A 24,048-nucleotide genomic window follows, 5' to 3' on the forward strand; every position below is an offset into this window, starting at 1 on the left:
AAGATTAACCTTATTATTGTCATCTTTTTTTCAATCAATTTTATATTTATATGACTATATCGATTAAGAGTACCTTTCTTTTAATATCTTGGCTTATTAAACTTCTTTATATTGAATAAACAATTCATTTTTTTTAATTGACTCGAAATTTAATATGTACAGAGAGATGAAACATTTGGAATAAATAAATATATATCATATAAAACTTATAAAACCTTGTAAAACTTTAATCTATTTTACAATAATAAATATATGTATATATGCATACGAGTTTTTACATTCTGTGGAGGACTTCCAACCTCAGCCAGCCATTTTAGACTTGAACTTTCTTAAGGTAGTGCAAATATATCATATTTCTTTTAGGCTTTTCGCCAAACAAGGTTGGTGCACGGTAACAGCGTGCAGTGTACTTGGGTTGGTGAGCCTGCCTTGCACACGCATTCAAATTAAGACTAAGGCACTAAAGCCAATGTCAACCTTGAAAATTTTCTATATAAATGGGCACTCCACTGAAACCAAGCTGCACCATTGCCTTCACTTGTATCACTCTTATCCTCTTCCACAAACACCACATCGCTATCTTTTAACTCAAATTTACACAAACCAATGGCTCCAACACTTGCTGATCCATTCAATGATTCTTCTGCTCTCATTAACTTTGTTATTAACCAAGGGAATGGAGTGAAGGGTTTGTCCGAACTGGGTCTTAAAGCCCTCCCTAAGCAGTATATCCAACCTTTGGAAGAGAGGATGTGCATGAATAGTATCGTACCCCAAGGGTCAATTCCTATCATTGATATGTCAAACTGGGAAGATCCCAACGTAGCGAAATCTATTTGTGATGCTGCTTCGGCATGGGGCTTCTTTCAGATTGTTAATCATGATGTGCCTGTTGAAGTGTTGGAGAATGTTAAAGATGCTACTTATAACTTCTTTAGATTGCCAGCTGAGGTTAAAAATAAGTATTCGAAGGAACATTCATCTTCAAACAACGTGAGGTTTGGTACAAGTTTTACCCCTCAAGCAGAAAAGGCTCTCGAGTGGAAAGATTATCTCAGCTTGTTTTATGTCTCTGAAGAAGAAGCTTCTGCACTATGGCCTCCAGTTTGCAGGTACGACAAAAGTTAATCGTTAGATTTTCTTTAATCCTTAAACATCATGGCTTGCACTCCTTTCGCTGACAAATATATTAATATATCTTTTCGGTTTTTTTAGGCAGCAAGTGTTAGATTACATGAAGAAGTCCGAACTTGTCATTAAACAACTATTACAGGTGCTAATGAAGGGTCTAAATGTCAATGAGATTGATGCGGCAAAAGAATCATTATTGATGGGTTCAATGAGGACTAACCTTAATTACTATCCTAAATGTCCAAACCCTGAACTCACTGTCGGAGTAGGTCGTCACTCTGATGTCTCAACTCTTACAATTCTTCTTCAAGATGAGATTGGGGGACTTTTCGTAAGAGGAAACAAGGGAGATGATTGGATTCATGTTCCTCCAATTAAAGGTTCTCTTGTGATCAATGTTGGAGATGCACTACAAATAATGAGCAATGGAAGGTATAGGAGTGTTGAACATCGTGTGGTTGCTAATGGAAGTAAGAACAGAATTTCAGTCCCTATTTTTGTGAATCCAAGACCTGCTGATATGATAGGACCATTGCCTGAACTGGCCACAAATGGTGAGAAACCAATTTACAAACAAGTTCTTTATTCAGATTACGTCAAACATTTCTTTCGTAAAGCACATGACGGGAAGAAAACAGTTGAATTTGCTGAATTGTAAACATCTTCTGTTTCTTTATCTAATTTAGTGAATCTATTTGTAATGAAAAATGGCTAAGATAAATAATATATATGGAACTAGCAATTCTCTATGTATAAGATTAAAAAAAAAATCTTTCATTTATTTTGAAATAATTAAAATTGTGTCTTAAATTTTTTTAATTAAAAATTTATTATTTTTTATATAATGTTTAGAACTACTTATAACCCTTCACAGCCCTTAAATAGGAGGATAAGCGCACTCGAGCCCTTGTCCTCTTACAGTGGGTAAATTTTAGAGACTTTTAAAAGACTTGTATTTTAAAACTTATCATTTCAAACTGCTAGTATTTGTAATTATTTTGTTAATTTGGATAATTTTTTTTAGAATAGTTTAAGTTACTAATATTTCAAAGTTAAAAAAAATTATGAAAGAAGAATAATGATATTAATATGAATAATATAAAAATATGAAAGAAGAATAATGATATTAATATGAATAATATAAAAATATGCAATATAAAAATAACATTAGATTTTTAAAATATATAAATATATTTAATAATATAAAATATAAAAATTAGGAACGAAGCCATAAATTTTTGTTTAGGGCAAGATAAAATCATAATCTTTTATGAGAAAATAAATTAAAGAATTGTATCCTGTTGAGGAAGAAAATAGTTATTTTATTAAGTTTCTTTGTTGATCTTATTTTGATGGCCTTATTAGAATAAATTTTTTTATTATATTAATTTCTACTTTACCTTCTCGAGTTCATTCTCGACAGAATCCATTCATTTAAAACATTTCGTTAGAGATTTTCTTATTTTTTTTAATTTCGTTGGAAATCAATAAAGACAATTCCTATTTGAAATAGATATTTCTGCAAGTATTTTATAATTCAGAAACAATTGTTTCTTGCACAGATTGTCTATTAATCTACTATAATTATTGGATACCCCCACTTAGCGAATTACTGCATTTATTCGAGTGATCCTGAAACGATGAAAATCTCTTTTTTCTCTATCTCTATCCCGATGAGCTGAAACCAAAGCTTTTATTCTTTGTTGAGTAAAAATGATTAAATTGAATAATTAATTTTTTAAAAGAGTTAATATTATCTCTCTCTTTTTCATTTAGTCAAATATTAGAAAAGCCTAAATTGAATCTTTTAATTTAGAGAGAGGCTAAAGAGCAATTTTCTCATTTAGCTAGCCAAGAAGGGTTGGATAAAAATAATATTGGAATTAAATAAAAATTACATTTTGAGGTTTATTTTTTTTAATTTTCTAGTACCATGTGAATTTTGAAAAATCAATTTTTTTTAAAGTTGAAATTGAGTTACTCCAAATCGCTTTTGAAAATTTTAAAATAAAAAAAAATCAAGTTAAATGTAAAAGCATTTATAGGACGAAATTATATATGTTGCTAAATAATGATATTACATGTAATAATTATGGCTACAAAAAAGGTGAAATGTTGCTTAAATAAGAAAAGGTAATCTACAAAAATAGTCAATTTTGTTTGTCTTAGATTACATTTTAGTCATTTATGTTTGAAATGTTACGTTTTAATCATTTATGTTATTATTTTATTACGAAGTGATCACTCTACCGTTAAGTTCCGTTATCTCTCTAACGGTAATCCTACGTGGTAGTCCAACTAGATTTTAAGTGCCAACTTGGATTTCTAAACGGGATGAAAATAGATTTTTAATTAAAAAAATTAATTAATTAAAATTTTTAAACCTAAACCTTAACTAAAAAAACTTTTCATATCCTCTTTTTAATTTTTCTTCCATCTCTTCTTTTTTCCAATGGGTTTTTTTTTTCTCATTTGACTGGAAAAACTATTATTAAGATCAAAATAGTTGAAATCAGCAATAAGAAAGAATAATTAAAATTTTTAATTAATTAAATTTTTTAATTAAAAATCTATTTTCATCCATTTTAGAAATCCAAATTGGCACTTAAAATCTAGTTGGACTGCCACAAAGGATTACCGTTAGAGAGATAACGGAACTTAACGGTAGAGTGATCGCTTCGTAACAAAATAATAACATAAGTGACTAAAACGTAACATTTTAAACATAAATGACTAAAATGTAACCTGAGGCAAACAAAAGTGACTATTTTTGTAGATTACCCATAAGAAAATTTATGCAACAATAATTCATGTGTTATAGAAAAATTAATAAAACAATAAATAAAAGTGGATGAAAATACGAGATAATTTTTCATTGTCGTATTTTCACTTACAATGTGCTATTTATAAGCTCCTTTACATTTAATTACATTTAATCAAGTAAGTTTTCTTAATTACTCCATTTAATGATCTCCTGGTTATAAATGAAGTAAAGAGTTTTATTACTTAAATATGCTTAGGGGGTTATAAACATTCATTAATTTACAACACTCCCCCTTGGATGTCTTTTTAAATAAAAATATGTCTTATTAAAACCTTTATTAGGAAAAACCCTGTGGGATAAAAACCTAATGAAAGAAAAAGAGTACACAATCTCCTATTACAAGTTGTCTCGTTAAAAACCTTTACCAGGAAAACCCAGTGGGATAAAACCTTGGTTAAATGAAAAGAATACAATATGTTTTAGACTCCCCCTAATGGCGACATCACATTATACCTTTGAGTCGACGCATTCTAATATTGTTTCGTAGTCTTTCAAATGTTGAAGTTGACAATGCCTTGGTAAAAAGATCTGCTAAATTATCACTAGAACGAATTTGTTGAACTTCTATGCCACATTTCTTCTCAAGATCATGAGTGAAGAATAATTTTGGTGAAATATGTTTCGTTCTGTCACCTTTGATATAACCACCCTTTAATTGAACTATACATGATGCATTATATTCGTATAAGATAGTTGGCATATTTTCCTGTAAAGGCAAATTACATATCTTTTGGATATGTTGGGTTAATAATCTTAGCCAAACACACTCTCAGCTTGCCTCATTCATTGCAATTATTTCAGCATGATTTGAAGAGGCAGCAGCTAATGTTTGCTTTGTTGAACGCCATGATATGGCAGTACCTCCACATGTAAATAAATATCTCGTTTGAAATCGACCTTTATGTGGATCCGATAAATATCCAGCATCAGCATAACCAACTAATAGGGATTTTGAATCATTTGAATAAAATAACCCCATATCAATGGTTCCTCTGAGATATCTAAATACATGTTTAATTCCATTCCAATGTCTACGTGTTGGAGAAGAACTAAATCTTGCTAACATGTTTACAGCAAAAGCTATATTAGGTCTTGTGTTATTTGCAAGATACATCAATGCTCCTATGGCACTTAGATATGGTACTTCAGGACCAAAAAACTCTTCATCATTCTCACAAGGACGAAATTGGTCTTTATTCACATTTAACGATCGTACAACCATTGGGGTACTCAATGGATGTGCTTTATCCATATAAAATTTATTTAAGATCTTTTTTGTATAAGTTGACTGATGGACATGAATTCCATCTTTTAAATGATCGATCTGCAGGCCAAGACAAAATTTTGTTTTTCCACGATCTTTCATCTCAAATTCGTTCTGTAAATAATTTATTGCATTTTGAAGCTCTTCAGGAGTTCTAATAATATTTAGATCATCAACATAAATAGCAATTATCATAAAGTTTGATTCAGACTTTTTTTATAAAAATACATGGGCAGATTGGATCATTTTTATAACCTTCTTTTAACAAATATTAACTAAGAAGATTGTACCACATACATCCAGATTAATTTAATCCATATAAACTTTTCTTTAATCTGATTGAGCAATTTTCCCGGAAAACTCTATATCCTTCAGGGATTTTAAATCCTTCTGGAATTTTCATATAACTTTCACTATCAAGTGTACCATACAAATAGCTGTAACAATATCCATTAGACGCATGTCAAGTTTTTCATGTACTACCAGACTAATAAGGTATCTAAACGTGATTGTATCCACCATAAGAGAATATGTCTCTTCATAATCAAAGCCGGGTCTTTGCTAAAATCCTTGTGCTACAAGTCGTGATTTATATATTACGACTTCATTTTTCTCATTTCGTTTTAGCACAAATATCCATTTATATCCTACCGGCTTTACATATTTAGGTGTTTGGACTATAGGTCAAAAAACCTCAGTTTAGAAAGTGAATTTAAATCTGCTTGAATTGCGTCTTTCCATTTTGGCCAATCTTTTCTATTTCTACATTCCTCAATAGATTTCGACTTAGGATCCTCATTTTCTTTTGTTATTTCAATAGCAACATTATAAGCTAAATTGTTGTTGGCAACTATATTTTTTCGATTCTATCTTTTTCCTGAAGTAACATAACTTATTGAGATTTCTTTGTTATCATCATTTTCAGGTACCTGAACATCTTCTGGGGTTTTTTTATTAGTTATATCTTTGGCTTCTTCTGGGGCACTTGCCTCCACAATATTACCATATTAAATAATTGCTCCTTTCCTTTTACGAGGATTTTTATCTTTGGAACCGATTGGCCTTCCACGCTTCAGGCGTGGATTACTTTCTTTAGCACTAACAATTTGCTTTATTGGGACATCAATTCATATTGGAGCATTTTCAGTTGGTATGTGAGATTTTATAATTCTCTTTAGGTCAGTAAATGAATCTGGCAGTTGATTGGCAATGTTTTGCAAATGTATAATCCTTTGAAATTCTTGTTCACATTGACTTGTACGAGGATCTAATTGAGATAATGATGATCCATTCCATGTAATTTCTTTGACCAGTTGTATTTTCTCTCCCCCTAATATTGGGAATGTTGTTTCATCAAAATGACAATCAATAAATCGTGCAGTAAATAAATCTCCAGTTAATGGTTCAACATATTTAATTATAGAAGGAGATTCATAACCAACATATATTTTCAATCTCCTTTGAGGACCCACTTTGTGCGCTGTGATGGAGCAATTGGAACATATACTGCACATCCAAAAATTCTAAGATGGGAAATATTTGGCTCCTGACCAAAAGCTAATTGTACTGGGGAGTACTTATTATAACTTTTTGGCCTTAAGCGCACAAGTGTTGCTGCATGCAAAATAGCATATCCCCAAGCTGTAACAGGGAGTTTTGTTCTTATGAGTAATGGCCGAGCTATTAGTTGGAGGCGTTTGATAAACGATTCAGCTAAACCGTTTTGTGTATGAACATGAGCTACAGGATGTTCAACTTTTATCCCAATTGACATACAATAATCATTAAAAACTTGGGATGTAAACTCACCAGCATTATCAAGATGAATAGTTTTGATTGCATAATCTGGAAATTGTGTTCTTAATCGAATTATTTGAGCAAGTAGTCGATAATAAGCACACATGTGACCACATACTAAAAGCATCTATTAATACCATAAAATATCTGAATGGTCCACATGGTGGATGAATGGGCCCACATATATCACCTTGAATATGTTCCAGAAGTGTTGGAGATTCAATCCCAACTTTAGCTGGTAATAGTCTAATAATCAATTTTCCTTGAGAACAAGCGACACAAGATAAATCCTTGAGTTCAAGAATCTTTTGGTTTTTTAATGGGTGTCTAATTGAATTATCGATGATTCTTCGCATCATAATAGATCCGGGATGGCCTAATCGGTCATGCCAAATAGTAAAAGTATGCGGTTCTACAAACTTCTGGCTTGTAGTAACATGTGACTCAATTGCACTAATATGTGTATAATATAAACCTGATGAAAAAGCAGGTAGCCTTTCCAAAATATATTTCTTTCCACATTCAACATTTGTAATATATAGATATTCAACATTTTTCTCATTCATAGTCTCAATATGATATCCATTAAGACAAATATCTTTAAACCTCAATAAATTTCTTTGAGACTTGGTGGAATATAAAACATCATCAATGATAAATTTTGTACCTTTAGGTAATAATATAATAGCTCTTTCAGAGCCTTCAATAAGTTTTGAACTGCCCAATATTGTATTAACATGGGCATTACTCATTGTCAAATGAGAAAAATATTTTTTATCTTTGAGTATCGTATGTGTTGTAGCACTATCTGCAAGACACATGTTTTTATTGATTTTGGGTCCATCGAAATTTTGTTGAATATTCACATTCTTCATAAAAACAAACAAAATATAATATGAGAAACATTACAAATATTTATTAAATATATAAATTATTCTTTATGCAAGAAAATAAAATATACTTAAAACAACATAAAAATGTCAAAATAACATCAATTTTTCTAATGATTCTCAAAGAAATCTGCCACATCTAGGTGAGTTATTATTATAGTGAATATCTTTATCTTTTGCATCCATTTCATCATTTTGGGATATAAAATTTGTCTCCATATGCTTTCCCTTCCTTTTAATGGATGCTTGATAAAGTTTCACTAAATGCTCAGATGCACGACAGGTACGTGACCAATGCCCCTTCATACCACATCGATAGCATATATTCTCAACAATCTTTGAAGGATTATTTTGACCACTTCTTTCTTGTCTTTCATTATTATTCTTTTTCTGGTGGTTAGAAGTGTCATTGTTATGACCACCATGATAACGATTACTAAAACGTCCTCGACCACGTCCCCCACTACGTCCACGACCAAGACCGCGACTTCTATATTTTCTATTTTCATAATTATTGTGTACTGCTACATTCACTAGGGAATGGTGCAGGACCAGTGGGACGAATTCCATGTTTCATCAATAGCTCATTATTTTTTTCAGCCACCAAAAGGCATGAAATCAATTCAGAATACCATTTAAAACCTTTTTCACGGTATTGTTGTTGTAGGAGCACATTAGTAGCGTGAAAGGTTGAAAATGTTTTCTCTAACAAGTCCTCATCAGTTATGTTTTCTCCACATAATTTTAGTTGAGAACTAATTTTGAAAAGTTTTGAATTGTATTCACTTACTGTCTTAAAATCTTGCAACCGTAAGTGCATCCAATCATAATGCGCTTTAGGGAGTATCACAGTTTTCTGATGGTCAAATTGTTCTTTCAAATTTTTCCACAACTCAAAAGGGTCTTTCACAGTGAAATATTCCACTTTTAATCCTTCATGCAGATGATGACGGATGAAAATCATTGCTTTTGCCTTATCTTGATTAGATGCTTCTTTATCTGCTAATATAGTATTCCCTAGACCTTTAGCATCTAGGTGAATTTTAGCATCTAACACCTATGTCAAATAATTCTTGCCTGAGATGTCTAAGGCCGCAAATTCAAGTTTGACAAGATTTGACATTATAATCACTTGAATCAAAATACGTATACTGTATATAGTTTAATGGGAGTTATACAGGCAAATTATATAAAGTCGAAATGACGTGAACTTCACTATGAACTCGTAGAAGCTCGTGCTGATAACGTGTTATAGAAAAATTAATAAAACAATAAATAAAAATGGATGAAAATACGAGATAATTTTTCATTGTCGTATTTTCACTTACAAGTGCTATTTATAAGCTCCTTTACATTCAATTATATTTAATGAACTAAGTTTTCTTAATTACTCCATTTAATGATCTCCTTATTATAAATGGAGTAAAAGAATTTTATTACTTTAATATGCTTAAGAGGTTATAGACATCCATTTAATCATCATGTTGTTATTTTAGACTTTCAAAATATGCAGTGGTCTTTTATTTACCAATACAAGTTTAAGCAATTATATAATGGAATGTGTGCTACTATTAAGCATGGTATGTTGCTTAATACATCAAAAAGCAACATTTAAGAATTGTTGCATAATGTTTAATATATTGCAATAATTTTTATATTTACTACAACTTGTTTTTTTAATCAAAGATTATTAATATTTTTAAGTTCACTTGATCTAATCTAATCTCTTCAAAATACGAAATGTTTATGAGTTTAACTAGCGTCAAACACAAGTAAATATGTGCAAAAATTGCCTTAACTATAAATTATTTCACAGCTATTAGTGGGTGAAAGAAAATATTTGATGGTAAAGAACTTGTTTATAAATCTATTAAATATATGTTTGATCCTTGAATATGTTAATTTTAGTTCTTTTATTTAAAGATTATATAAAAGTATGAAAAAACAAAAGTGTCATTATAATAATATTAGTAATCATTTAATAAAAATATATATTAATTTATACCTAATTAATTCGTGATATTAATTTAATTAAATACATTATAATATTATGTGTGGTTAAAACTCTTATTAGGCATCTGAGTTCAAATTTTGACACCTTATTTTCACCCCAATATTGTATAAGAAAATTAATTTTTAAAAGAAAATTCCTAATGTATGTTATCATGCACAACAGCTACTTTAAATATATATATATTTTTTTAAATTATTTTTAAATTTTTTTTATGAAATAAAATATCAATCTTTCTGAAATTCAATATTTAAAAAAGAAAATAATGATTAAAAATATAAGTATATGAAGAATTAAAAAACTACAAAAGAAGAATTAACAGGTCTCAAACAAAGGAATGGAGGTTGGAAAGATGTTCTAAAAAGAAAGCTTAGGAATATTCTTTTTAATGTAGTATAGATGGAGAATGAAGAAATATTAATAAATTTTAGTTGAAAGATAATTGGCCAAATTAAGATGAACAATTATTAATTGTGTGGTTCCTCTCATGCTGCCTGAGCTTGGCTGCTTTCTTCCTACTTTTCTACCACTCTTCATTTCATTTCAACATAAATCCACATTTTATTACTAACTAATAATGAAAAAGAAAATTCATTTACAGAGCCACCACCAAACACGTTAGCATGGCTTGGGCTGTATCTAGAACTTTTTATTTTTCCAATCTAATTTTATAAAAATAATTATTCTAGTTTTTTATTAAGTTGAAAGATTTTTTTAATGAATTTATATAAAAATATTAAATTTTATATTTAATTATTTTAGATTTAAATTAATTACTTTTTCTTTAACAAAAAAATTATTACTATATTATTGCATAAAAATATTATAATAAATTTTATCTTTATTATTAAGTTTTAAATATTAAAAAATAAAAAGACGAATTTACACTCTATATCATATTAAATTATATTTTTATTATGATTTAAAATTATATAATTTCAGTTACACTTTAAATTAATTTTACACTGATCTATATAAATATTGCTAATATATATTATGACATTAATATATCAATGGTGGAGTTCTTTCTAACCTCAGCCAACCATTTTAGACTTCAAACTTTCTTGAGGTAGCGCAAATGCTTCATACTTCTTTTAGGCTTCGCGCCAAACAAGGTTGGTGCACGGTAACAGCGTGCAGCATGCAGTGTACTTGGGTTGGTTAGCCTGCCATGCACACGCATTCAAAATAATGGTGGAGTTCTTTCTAACCTCAGCCAACCATTTTAGACTTCAAACTTTCTTGAGGTAGCGCAAATGCTTCATACTTCTTTTAGGCTTCGCGCCAAACAAGGTTGGTGCACGGTAACAGCGTGCAGCATGCAGTGTACTTGGGTTGGTTAGCCTGCCATGCACACGCATTCAAATTAAGACTAGGGCACTGAAGTCAATGTCAACCTTGAAAATTTTCTATATAAATAGCCACTCCATTGAAACCAAGCTGCACCGTTGCCTTCTCTTGTAACACTCTTATCCTCTTCCACAACCAGCACCTCTCTTTTAACTCCAAATTTGCACAAACCAATGGCTCCAACACTTGCCGATCCATTTAATGATTCTTCTGCTCTCATTGACTTTGTTATTAACCAAGGGAATGGAGTGAAGGGCTTGTCCGAACTGGGTCTTAAAGCCCTCCCTAAGCAATATATCCAACCTTTGGAAGAGAGGATGTGCATGACCAATATTGTTCCCCAAGGATCAATTCCCATCATTGATATGTCAAACTGGGAAGATCCCAAAGTAGCGAAATCAATTTGTGATGCTGCTTCGGAATGGGGCTTCTTCCAAATTGTTAATCATGATGTGCCTATTGAAGTGTTAGAGAATGTTAAAGATGCTACTTATAACTTCTTTAAGATGCCAGCTGAGGTTAAAAATAAGTATTCCAAGGAACATTCATCTTCAAACAATGTGAGGTTTGGCACAAGTTTTACCCCTCAAGCAGAAAAGGCTCTTGAGTGGAAAGATTATCTAAGCTTGTTTTACGTCTCTGAAGAAGAAGCTTCTGCACTATGGCCTTCTATCTGCAGGTAGAAAAAATGTTACTTGTTAGATTTTCTTGAATCCTTAAACATCATACCATGCATCCCTTTTGTTGACAAATATATTAATAAACCTTTTTGGTATTCTTTTGTAGGGAGCAAGTGTTAGATTACATGAAGAAGTCCGAAGTTGTCATTAAACAACTATTGCAGGTGCTAATGAAGGGTCTAATTGTCAATGAGATTGATGAGGCAAAAGAATCATTATTGGTGGGTTCAATGAGGACTAACCTTAACTACTATCCTAAATGTCCAAACCCTGAACTCACTGTCGGAGTAGGTCGTCACTCTGATGTCTCAACTCTTACAATTCTTCTTCAAGATGAAATTGGGGGACTTTTCGTAAGAGGAAACGAGGGAGATGATTGGATTCATGTTCCTCCAATTAAAGGTTCTCTTGTGATCAATGTTGGAGATGCACTACAGATAATGAGCAATGGAAGGTATAGGAGTGTTGAACATCGTGTGGTCGCTAATGGAAGTAAGAACAGAATTTCAGTCCCTATTTTTGTGAATCCAAGACCTGCTGATATGATAGGACCATTGCCTGAACTGGTCGCAAATGGTGAGAAACCAATTTACAAACAAGTCCTTTATTCAGATTACGTCAAACATTTCTTTCATAAAGCACACGATGGGAAGAAAACAGTTGAATTTGCTGAATTATAGCCATAAACTATACCTTCTGTTTCTTTATCCAATATAGTGAAGCTCTTGATTTTGTAACGAAAAATGGCTAAGAAAAATAATATGTATGAAACTAGCCTTTCTCTATGAAAAGGTGTATCTAGTATAAGATAAAAAAAGATATCATTTATTTGTTTTGAAGTAATTACATTATTAGTCCTAAACTTTCGTTTTATTTAATTTCAATCCTTAACATTTGAAATTTATTATTTGTTCTTTATAAGTTCCAAAAAATTTCATATTGGAGACATATGAGTCGAACTTATATATATATATGTTTATATATGCTCCAAGTTTATGTACTATTTATACATTTGAAATTTAGTCTCTTTACTTTAATTTTCAAAAAATTAGTGCTTCTACCTTTCATATTTCAAAATTCATGTCAATTGTTAAAACTATTAAAAATCTTCTATTAAATTTCTTGGTATAATATTTTAAAATAAAAAACTCGGTTGTTAGTCATGTAATAAAAAAATATTCTAATGAACTTCAATTTAACATAATAATTTTAACGATTTGTTGAGGACCAAAGAAAGCATGTGGAAAAGAATGGTGGTTCACACAATGATGAGGTGCTGAGAGCTACTGGGTAGGAAGATAAGGCAAGTAAATAACATAAAGAGAAGAGGTTGGAAAAGTTCCCTAAGGTTAAGGGGGTATTTATAGGCCAGGATGGCCATACATTGGCATTAAAACTTGACATGAGTCCTTATTGATCTTATCATGGCTAGCTTTTTAGGGAACATAGCTATTCTAATTGGTGATGGGATTGATGTGAACTTGGAAAAACCCACGTGGCCCTACATGTGTTCCATGCAAAGGAAAGACTCAACACTTGTCTTTGGTGAGGTAGGCTAAAGGTGTTCTACATGTCGAGCATGCATATGTCGACAAGGGTTATGGTTATCCAAGCATCATTCATAGGCTAGGTTGTAATTGGCGAGATTGTGATCAAGCAAGGTGAAGGTGGGGAAGCCTATTTTGATGAGGTATCAATAGCAATTCCCCCTCTAAGTCGAGGGGAAGGTTATAACGTAACCTCCCCCAAGACGAGTCAACAACATTCGCATTCCTTCTTTCTTAAGAGAGGTAGAATGCTAAAAACTTGTACGTGAAGCATATGTGTGGTAAAGAAAGGGAGTATGCCGCACACATAAGCTGATGCTATGAATACATAATAAAACACATATTGATAGTTCATGTACCAAATTGGACATTTTATGAAAGTACATGTACCATAATAAAACACATATAGATAGTTCAAGTGCCACATATTGATAGTTTAAGCACCACATTAGACATTTTTAAAGTACATGTGCCACATTGGATATTTTATGAAAGTATAGGTGCCAAATGTGACATTATCCTTTAAAAAAAACTCACTTATTAGCAATGTAACTAAAAAATGATGTTTTAATAAACTTGGATTTAACATAATAAGTTTAAGGTTAAATTCTACCATCAATCCCTATACTTTGCGAAAGTTGTGGATTTAGTTCTTGTACTTTAATTTGATCAATTTTAGTCCTTGTACCCTTTAAAATATGAAATTTTAGTCTTGACTAAAACAGTACAGTTAAATCCGTTTGGTTAAACTCAATTTACTAGTCTTGTACTATGTATATAGTTGTAGATTTGGTCTATATTCTCGAATTAGATAATTTTAAGTCCTTATACTTTTCAATTTTAAAATTTTCAGTCTTGATGCAAATGACAATTATTAATCCATTAATTGAATTTTTAACGAGTAATATGCGAAAAATAACAACCTAACATAGCGTTACACATATAATAATATGACTTCAAATTGTGGAAATAACAAAACTTAACATAATGAATTAACAACTATTATTTGGTGAGGACCTAAATTTTAAAAATTGAAAAGTATAAAGACTAAAAATGACCAAATTAAAGTACAAGGATTGAATCCACAACTTTTACAAAATATAGGGATTAATAACAACATTTAACCTAATTTTAACACAATTCGACTTGAAAATTTTAAAAAGTAAAAGACTAAATTCCTATAAATAAAAATATAAAAATTAAAATTTACAAAGAATATAACAACTTATATCATTTTTCATGTCATATATCAATGCAATTCATATTTGTATAATTTGTCATAATAAGTTTTATATCCATTTATCTAAGATATTAAACAAAATATTATTCACTACTTACTGCATCATTTTTAATTTTATTTTAAATTATATATTTAAATATTAAATGAGCTTTGTTTTTAATTTTAACGCAAGTATACATTTTGGGTTAATATTTGGTATATTGACAATATTTTTTTTTTCACAAGTAATCTTGAAAAATATTAGGTGTCTTTTTTTTCAAAATATATTTTTTTAATATTTTACCATTTCCTTAGAAGACACTTTGCGTTTGGTTCGCTGTATTGGATTAGAGGTGTATTGGATTAGAGATGTATTAGATTAGAGGTGTATTGGATTAGAGGTGTAATAGCAAATCAACTGTTTGGTTGAATGTAATGGAATAGAGGCGTAATAGTAATCTTGTGTTTAGTTGAATGGAATAGAGGTGTAATAGCATAATGGAAAAACTAAAATGACTAGAATACCCTTAGCATAAATTTGTTTTGGTAAATGATTATTGTTATTGTTATTTAAATTATAATAAGATTATTATTATCAATAATAAATAATTTAATCATATTTAAACATAATTATTATTAAATATATTTTAATTAAAATATTTATTTTATTAAAATTCTTAATAATGAATATTCTTATATTAATTTACTGAAATCATAATATATGATACTGTAAAATATAAATTAACATAATTATTATTAAATATATTTTAATTAAACTATATAATTTAATAAAATTCTTAATAATTAATATTCTTATATTAATTTACTCAAATCATAATATATGATACTGTAAAATATAAATTAACATAATTATTATTAAATATATTTTAATTAAACTATATAATTTAATAAAATTCTTAATAATTAATATTCTTATATTAATTTACTCAAATCATAATATATGATACTGTAAAATATAAATTAACATAATTATTATTAAATATATAACTTGAAAATTATATTCTGCATAAACATAATTAACTTATACTAAGAAAAAGTTAGATGAAAATGAAATTGTACATCATAATCAATATGTTCAAAAGTTTTACAACATCAAAAAGTTTGAACATTGATATTTAATGGTGAGAAAGAAATCTTCTGACCCATTCCAATCGGGCAACAGAAGGTAAACTGAAGAAAACGATCATTTGAGTTGGATGATCGGGAATTTTACTCAAAGCATCATACCGCTGATCGTCGGTTAAACCTTCAATTGACCATAAGGCTGAATATAAATTTGAAGCTTTCTCTTCCATCTTTTCTTCAGACTTCTGCTGAACTACCACCTCGGAGGCAATACTCATACTGATTCTATGGCCAACGGCCTGGATTTTTTCCCCCAACAAGGTGGCAGCCTCCTCAAATGAAGCATACACATTATCACGAGCATCATATTTCTTTTTTCTCTTGTTTGAAGATGAGGAACCCCTTGATCTCTATCTCCTCGCGGATCCATACCGGAAACATCCATGTCGTCTAAAGAGACGTCAGCTTCGCAGTCATAGAATGTGTTTCTCTCTTCATTCATATCTGTAGTACGATCATCCTCAGCATGTATTTCTTCAAGAACATCAGCAGCTGTTTGAGCGTTTTTCCTAGTCGCCCGATCTCTTGCGTATATGGCAGTAAGCTGGTTGTAGTAAGGGAAAGAACGATGTCTGAACTGAGAGGCTTCTTTGTGACTCTGAAAAAAACGAGGAAATCATATTAGTTATAAGTTTTGTAAAAAAAGCAAATAAATACTTGAAATACATTTTACCTTAACATAGGATTCCCAAACTGCATCTTCAGCAACAACGAGCTGCCTATGCTCGTCCCAACCAAAACCGCTGTTGTTTTGACCATTAAGCATGTCGTAGACGACTGACCATTCCCTTTTTAAGCACCTAATCCGAGATTCAATATTTGGTCTCGCCTTCAACATTGCTCCTGGTAAAGCCTTTTCTAGCATTTTCTCTAGCTCGTTCAAATAACCGGCTTTGAATCCGGTATCAGCATTAAATGTTCCTACATTGTGCAAATCCACCATGCAAGAAACCAAGGCTGCATCCTCTTCTGGAACCCATTTTCTCTTGCTTCCTCGAGAAGCTTGAGAAGAAGCACCCGTTGGTGGAACACCTGACATATTGTTCTTAAGAAAAAAAAACAAATTAACATTATTTACTATTTTGAATATCATGAATCAAAAGGTGAACAATTTATAATACTATATCGGTAGTTCAATACTAAATTTAAATTTATAACACATGCTGAATGAAAAGATAATTAAATTATAATTCAACAAAGTTTAGTACAATACAGAATTTTAATCAAAGACCACCAAAGTTTCATAAACTAGATACATAAAATAACATCAACAAATCAATTCAAACTCAATTTGTCCCTAAACCTAACTAATTTCTAGATGTTTGCCATTCATCGAACATTTGGTTGGCTAGTTCCATCCTCCAAGTTGCCCAAGCATCCGATGGATGAATATTTGTGATATTCGGTTCATCGTCATCCACCACATTAGTAGGTAATCCTTCTCCCACCTCCGCTTCAATGGGATCAATACTCATATGGGTTCGAATAAAATTATGGAGCAAACAACATGCAATAATAATTCTATTGTGCACCCTTACAGGATAAAACGATGGACTCCTAAGTATTCCCCATCTAAGTTTTAATAAGCCAAAGCATCTTTCAATGATATTACGTGCTGAGGCATGTTTCATATTAAAAAACTCTTGCGGAGAACTTGGCTGATAACCCTGACGCCACTCGTTCAAATGATATCGCTGTCCTCTAAATGGTGCAAGAAATCCCTCACAATTTGTGTATCCAGCATCAACTAGATAATAACAACCTATAAAATAATTTTTTTTAAAAATGATTAATTCAGCAAACAAAGTTTGATCTCAATGAATAATTCAAATTCCTCTAACTATACACTGTACCACGAGGAACTTTTAGTCCATATCTTCTACTAATGGCATCTCGAAGTACCCGTCCATCGGCAACTGAACCTTCCCAACCAGGAAGAACATAAACAAATTGCATCTCAGGTGTACAAACACCTAGCATATTTGTTGCTATGTCACCTTTTCGAGTTCGATATCTAGGTTTATCAACTGTTGGCACCCTAATCTTGATGTGGGTTCCATCAAGAGCACCTAAGCAATTCTATATCACATGATATAAAACCTTGAGTTAGAATACTAATTTAATTCTAAGTCAACTAAATGTCGTACAAGCTATATATAAAACTCAGTCTAATACCTTAAACCATTTCCACCTTGTGTCAGAAGAATCGGCTGTAATTGGCTCCGGCTTTTTAAATAAGACATCTTGTAAGCGTATGACAGCATTTAAAACACTATGAAAAGCTCTGCTTACAGTTTCCCCGAACCTTCTAAAGTAATGCTTGATAACTCGATTTTTCAAGTGATGGGATATGATATGTAAAAACATTGCTACTTGCTCATCAACAAGCATGTTTCTTGACGACTTCAATCCCCCTATCGATTCTAACATCTCACATAGTTTAAAAAAGGCAGTTCTATTCATCCTAACTTGTTCAATACAAGTCTCATCACTAGCATATACAAGCCTTTTCACATAATCCCGTTTTGCATAAAAATCTAAGGTATAAGACCTAATCCTTGGTCTATAAGTCTGTAGGCTAAGGCTGGCACCCATTCTAAATAAGAACCAAATCGCAATTCTACAGATTTCCAACCATAGTGTCAATGCAATACCAATTCTTCTACGCCTCTCACGTAGTGCAATTAAAGGCAGACGGGCCATTACTGCAACATAAACAAATTATAAGACAGCATCAATAAAACATCGACACTTTAAAACAAACTGAACCATTATTAGTGCCACTGCTATCAAAGAAAGTAGAACCAATTTTATTTTTAAACATGCTTTCGCTAAATAGTACTTTACGAATTTAGTTGATTGTATCAATCATACATATTTATTTATATTTTATATTTTTATTTAAAAAAAATTATTAGTTTATGAAGTTAGTTCATTCTGGCATGACCAATAAAATGTTTACATAACACTCAAATATTCATTGTGTCGTTAAAAGAAGAAAATTTATAGATTCAAAGAAAGAAGACAATTTTTGGAGCACATTAATGCCAAAGTTTATGCCCTTTAAATTGAAAGATATTTAGCTCATAAATATTGCCCATTAATGTTACATTATATTACACATTATTTTACAATAGTTTTCAAAATTAATTTTCCTACATTGAAAATAATTTTCGGAAAATGAGTTGAAGACAGTTTATCAAACTGTGGAAAATGTTTTACCTAAAATCATCCAAATACCAAAAAACATCACATTTTCAAAAAAAGCATTCTATTTTAGAAATTTTTTTTTGGAAAATATTTTCAGTGAATCAAACAGACTCCAAATATGAACATGAAATTGAAATATATAATTTAATATAATAAAAAGTAGAGGGGCTAGAATTGAAATTTAACTATTACTGTTAATGACGTAAAGAGAAAAGGGTAAACTACATTAATAATCACCCAAGTTTTTTTGGTCACTCAATTATGTTTTATTTTTCTTTCCCAGTCGTCTAATTATTTTAGAGTTAAGTGATTATTTTTTAAGTCACTGGTAAACTGGTAACGTTGTTTACCCCCCAAAAAAGTATTCGAAGCTCAGTAGGACTATAACTTCACTCAACAAACTTCCATTAATAAGAAGCTATGGTTTATGCGCAACAATAAGCTGAGATGATCAAAAAATTTGCTTCAAATATGAGGTACTTAGTCAAATTCCAGCACTTTCTTTCACAATCAGTGATTCGCCTCCATTTCTCGAGACTTAAGCTTCGTCCCCTTTGATTTTCAACACTCTCCAAATCATCCAAACCAACGAAGAAAGCCCCACAAGCTAACTTGAAGAGCCAAGCTGAAACTGGTACCATCCCATCACTCTTCCAAGAAATAACTGACATTTTAGGTGTTGTTAATGTAACCTCAGATGAAACCAAATTTGGGTTTTCGATAACCCCACGAACCAATGCCAAGGAGCTTGAGTTTATAGAACAATCTTTGGCTAGAAGGCCACGTGTTTGTCAAAATGCCTCACTTAGCTATGGAATTTTACAAGGAGATGGTTGAGAAGGAAATCAGCCTTGATTTGAATTAAGGAAGAATTATTAAAGTAATCCTGTTGATGTGGTTTCTGGCAATGGTGTTTCATCAAGTTCAGAACAAGATGTATGGTCTGCTGTACAAGAAAGAGCACTGATTCAAGCTCTGAAGACATTCCCAAAGGAAACCAGTCAGCATTGGGAACGAGTAGCCACTGCTGTTCCCGGGAAGACTGTAAACCAATGCAAGAAAAAATTTGCATTACTGAAGGAAAACTTTAGAAGCAAGAGAAGCACAGCTTAGTCACTTGATTAAATACCAAGGGGGCCGAGAAGTGATATATCTTAAAGAGGGAGTCGTCTTAACACATATTGGAACCTGCTTGAGCTACAACATATGTGTAATGAAACCAACCCCTCTTCTTAGTTCCTACATTCTGACTTCTGCTAGGCAATATTTGGTTTCGCCATAACAAATGTTTTCTACAGCAATTAGCTTTATATATTGATATAAAATATACTATTTCTCATTGATTTTGTATGGAGCAGTATTTCCATCAACATGGTTTGTTTATGTATTTCTGGAAGAATTAAGGAAGCTTTAGAATTGATTCGGGACCTTAAGAATAAAGGGTTGTCTTTGGACCCCCGTTATTTTGAGATTCTGATCAAAGGACTGTGCAGGTCCGATAGGATTGCCGATGCCTTGGAAATCCTCGATATTATGAAGACAAGACAACTGGTTAGTGAGAAGGTTTATGAGATTATCATCAATGGGCACTTAAGAAGAAATGACCTTTCCAAGGCACTTGATATTTTCTAAAGCATTAAGGAATCCGGGTACTTACCAACGGCTTCTACTTACACTGATCTAATGCAACGCCTCTGTAGATTGAAAGAGTATAAAAAAGGCTGTGATTTATACAATGAGATGATGGAGAAAGGTGTTGAGCCTGAAACTGTTGCTATTATGGCCATGGTTGCAGGTCATGTTGGCCAAAACCTTATATCCGAAGCATGGAAAGTATTCAATTCGATAGAGGAGAGGGGCATCCGACCTACTTGGAAAGCATATTTAGTATTCATTAAGGAGCTTGGAAAAGTTGGAAGGACAGATGAAATTTTTCGGGTTTTATTCGAAATGAAGGAGGCAAAGATAGGTATTCGAGATGAGATATTTTGTTTGGCTGTATCTTGCATGGAGAGGAGCAGAGAGACGGATAATGTTGAAAAAGTAAAGCAAATGCGGAAGAGGTTGAAATTATATATTTCACTAACCAGTCACTCCCTTTCAAATGCATTCAACAAGCAGGACATGACAACATTATAGAGACAGGACCAAGTGCACTCCCTTTCAAATGCATTCAACAAGCAGGACATGGAAGAAGTGCATAGAATATTATCATCCTCGAAGGATTGGACCAACTAATATGCATGTCAAAGACAACATCAATTAGAATGAAAAAGTTTTACAGTTTTCTACAAGTTGCATTCTACAATATTAAAAAACTAATTAATTAAATAAAATCAGACGTATAATTCATACCTTGCACCCAAGTAGCTTGAATAGTGATGCAAAAAATGAGTTGCACGATCAATTGTTTTTGAAGAGTAAATTCCTTTAACACCTAAAAGTTGAGAAAAAGAACAGCTGATTGAAATATGGAATTTTAAGTTAATCACCTCAGCTCAAAAGATTCAAAGAAACATTAACCACTCAAAATAGATGGAGTAAACCAACAACTGCACAAATTAATGTAGACAGTGAGACTACAAAGAATAAAACATGAATAAACTCAACCGTTTTACATGAAATTTTAATATGGAAGTATCTTAATTAGGTGGCTAACTAGAAAGTCAGAAAAGAAAACAAGAGGAAAAGAGAACAAAGGGGAGACGCCATTTATGGAGATGCTCAACCTAAGTTCCAAATTACATAATCACAGTTAATGACAAACACGGATTGAAACATGCTAGGAAGTTTAGGCGAAAATGAATTTTGCAGCAGATTGCATGCCAATGTCTTATGCCCTAACATAGAAAGAAAAAATGGTAAAACAATGGGGGCTCAGTCTTGTTTATGTAAAGTTGCACATCAACTGAGAAAGAAGAAACAGAGATCAAGCCCTGAAAGTGCAATGAAGAAGACACTAACAAGACAGCAGTAACACCAATTGAGAGCAGTAACACTAACAAGACACTAAATTACAGGATAATTGAGAGCAAAAGAGAGAAACCTTTACCTTTCAGTAGCAATAACACCAATTGAGAGCAATCGAATGACTGACACAGAGAAAAAGAAAAGAAAAAGGTGGACTGGTTGAGAAGGCAAATCAAAAGAGTGACTGGTTGTAAAGAAAAAAAAGAAGAGGTTGACAGACAGAGGAAGAGGCGAAGGAATGGGGAAGCCAATCGGGAGGCGAAGGTAGAACGAAGGAAGACGCGACGGAATGGGGAAGCCAATTGGGAGGGTAAAACAGGGAGGGATTTGGATGCAGCACCTAATCTGAGCAAAAGGGCTGTATTACAAATCGGTGGTTTTCACCGATTAAATCTGTATTGTATTACACGGGTATTAGAAACACATTCAACCAAACGATGGAATAGAGATGTATTAGGTGGGGCCCACCGATTAACCAATACACCCAACCAAACATAGTGTTATTAATTTTTGACATTGCTTGTAGAGTCTATAAATTTTACAAGTAGTGTACCAAATATTATTTAATATATTTTATCTTTAATATTTGTATTCATTTTTTATTAAAATTTTATATTCTTCTAATATTTAGTATTAATATATTATACTTAATTTTATTTATATAGTGACGTATTCGTGTATCCTACGAATCTAAACCTAGGAATGATTTATAGTTGCAACCAACAGAACATATATACTTTACGAAGCTTAAAATATACTTTGATTCTCTATACCTATAATATATTTAAATTTTAGTTATTTTACTTTAAATCACAACTTCAATTATTATTATCATTTTCTCGTCATCGTGTCTTACCCGACTTTGGGTGCCTCTTCTGTTCTTTCTTGTTCTAACTTGTGCAGCACTAATTAAATCATTTCGTTGGAGAAATACACATTTTATTAAAATTAATTAAGGGTACAAATAGAAATGGCCACTAAAATATTTTACGCGTTTTATTTTGGTCACTAAATTATGCAGAAATAAATTTTTTAGTTACCGAACATTAACAACAGTTTGAAATTTGATGAAAGTGTTAATATAGACCTTTTTATTGGTCTAATAACAAATTTAATCCTCTAATATTTATATATTCTATTAATTTTATTTTAAATATAATAAATTTAATAAATTTAGCCCTCAATGTTTACAAAATTTTTCATTTCCTCTTCATTTATAATTATAAATGAGAAATTTTGTAAAATCTATTTATATAAGGAACTTGGGTAAGGAATGGTGATTTGGAGAGAGAAGAAAGAAAAGGCAAGATGGGCATGGTTTCGGATTGAAGGCTGCCATTCCATATTTCCTTTGGTTACAAACAAGTTCAAATTTTGCCCATTAAGGGTGTTTTTCTTCACTCCCCCAAATCTTTCTCCATTTGCATTTTGGCTGTTTTTATTACCCCACCGCACTTCGCAATTTGTAGAAAAAGTTAGTGATATAGTATATTTAGGATTAAATAGATAGTATATGTAAATATTAGAAGGTTAAATTTATTATTAGATTAATAAAAAAAGTCTATATCGGCACTTCCATCGAATTTCAAGCGGCTGTTAACTTTCAGTGACAAAAAAATTGATTTCGAATAGTTTAGTAATTAAAATAGAAAAAATATTAAAAATTCAGTTACCAAACAATACTTTAGTGACCATTTTGTACTTTACCCATTAGTTAAATTAATGAAAAAATAAAATTAAAAGACGACGACCAAACACATAGCATGGATTGGGCAGTTATTTACTTCATTCATATAAAAGATCCACATTAAAAACGTTTTGTCAGATGTCAGTTAGTTGTAATATTTTACTTGGTTCTTTTCTTCTTACAAATGGAATCCATGTCACCCTTACATTGCATTTGGAAGCATTTTGGGTATATTTATTTTCATTCCTGTTTTACTTTTATAGATAAATGTAAATTCAATACAACTAATTAAATTTATCAAAAAAAGAAGCATTAGTTTACA

The 24,048-nt window shown here is 31.4% G+C and overlaps 2 protein-coding genes across 2 annotated transcripts; both read left to right on the plus strand.

Annotated features, from left to right (window-relative positions):
* The first annotated feature begins 528 nt into the window (after nucleotides 1-528).
* Nucleotides 529-1,880, plus strand: LOC107911341 (feruloyl CoA ortho-hydroxylase F6H1-3). Its single transcript, XM_016839195.2, has 2 exons — nucleotides 529-1,112; nucleotides 1,216-1,880. Exons 1-2 carry the CDS (start codon nucleotides 607-609, stop codon nucleotides 1,787-1,789), a joined length of 1,080 nt encoding a protein of 359 aa, XP_016694684.2. The 5' UTR covers nucleotides 529-606; the 3' UTR covers nucleotides 1,790-1,880.
* Nucleotides 1,881-11,351: 9,471 nt separating this feature from the next.
* Nucleotides 11,352-12,790, plus strand: LOC107912965 (feruloyl CoA ortho-hydroxylase F6H1-3). The gene is made up of 2 exons (XM_041085409.1): nucleotides 11,352-11,946; nucleotides 12,054-12,790. Exons 1-2 carry the CDS (start codon nucleotides 11,441-11,443, stop codon nucleotides 12,625-12,627), a joined length of 1,080 nt encoding a protein of 359 aa, XP_040941343.1. The 5' UTR covers nucleotides 11,352-11,440; the 3' UTR covers nucleotides 12,628-12,790.
* Nucleotides 12,791-24,048: the final 11,258 nt, after the last annotated feature.

The sequence above is a fragment of the Gossypium hirsutum genome, chromosome A13, assembly GCF_007990345.1.
Source record: "Gossypium hirsutum isolate 1008001.06 chromosome A13, Gossypium_hirsutum_v2.1, whole genome shotgun sequence".
Taxonomy (NCBI): Eukaryota; Viridiplantae; Streptophyta; class Magnoliopsida; order Malvales; family Malvaceae; genus Gossypium; species Gossypium hirsutum.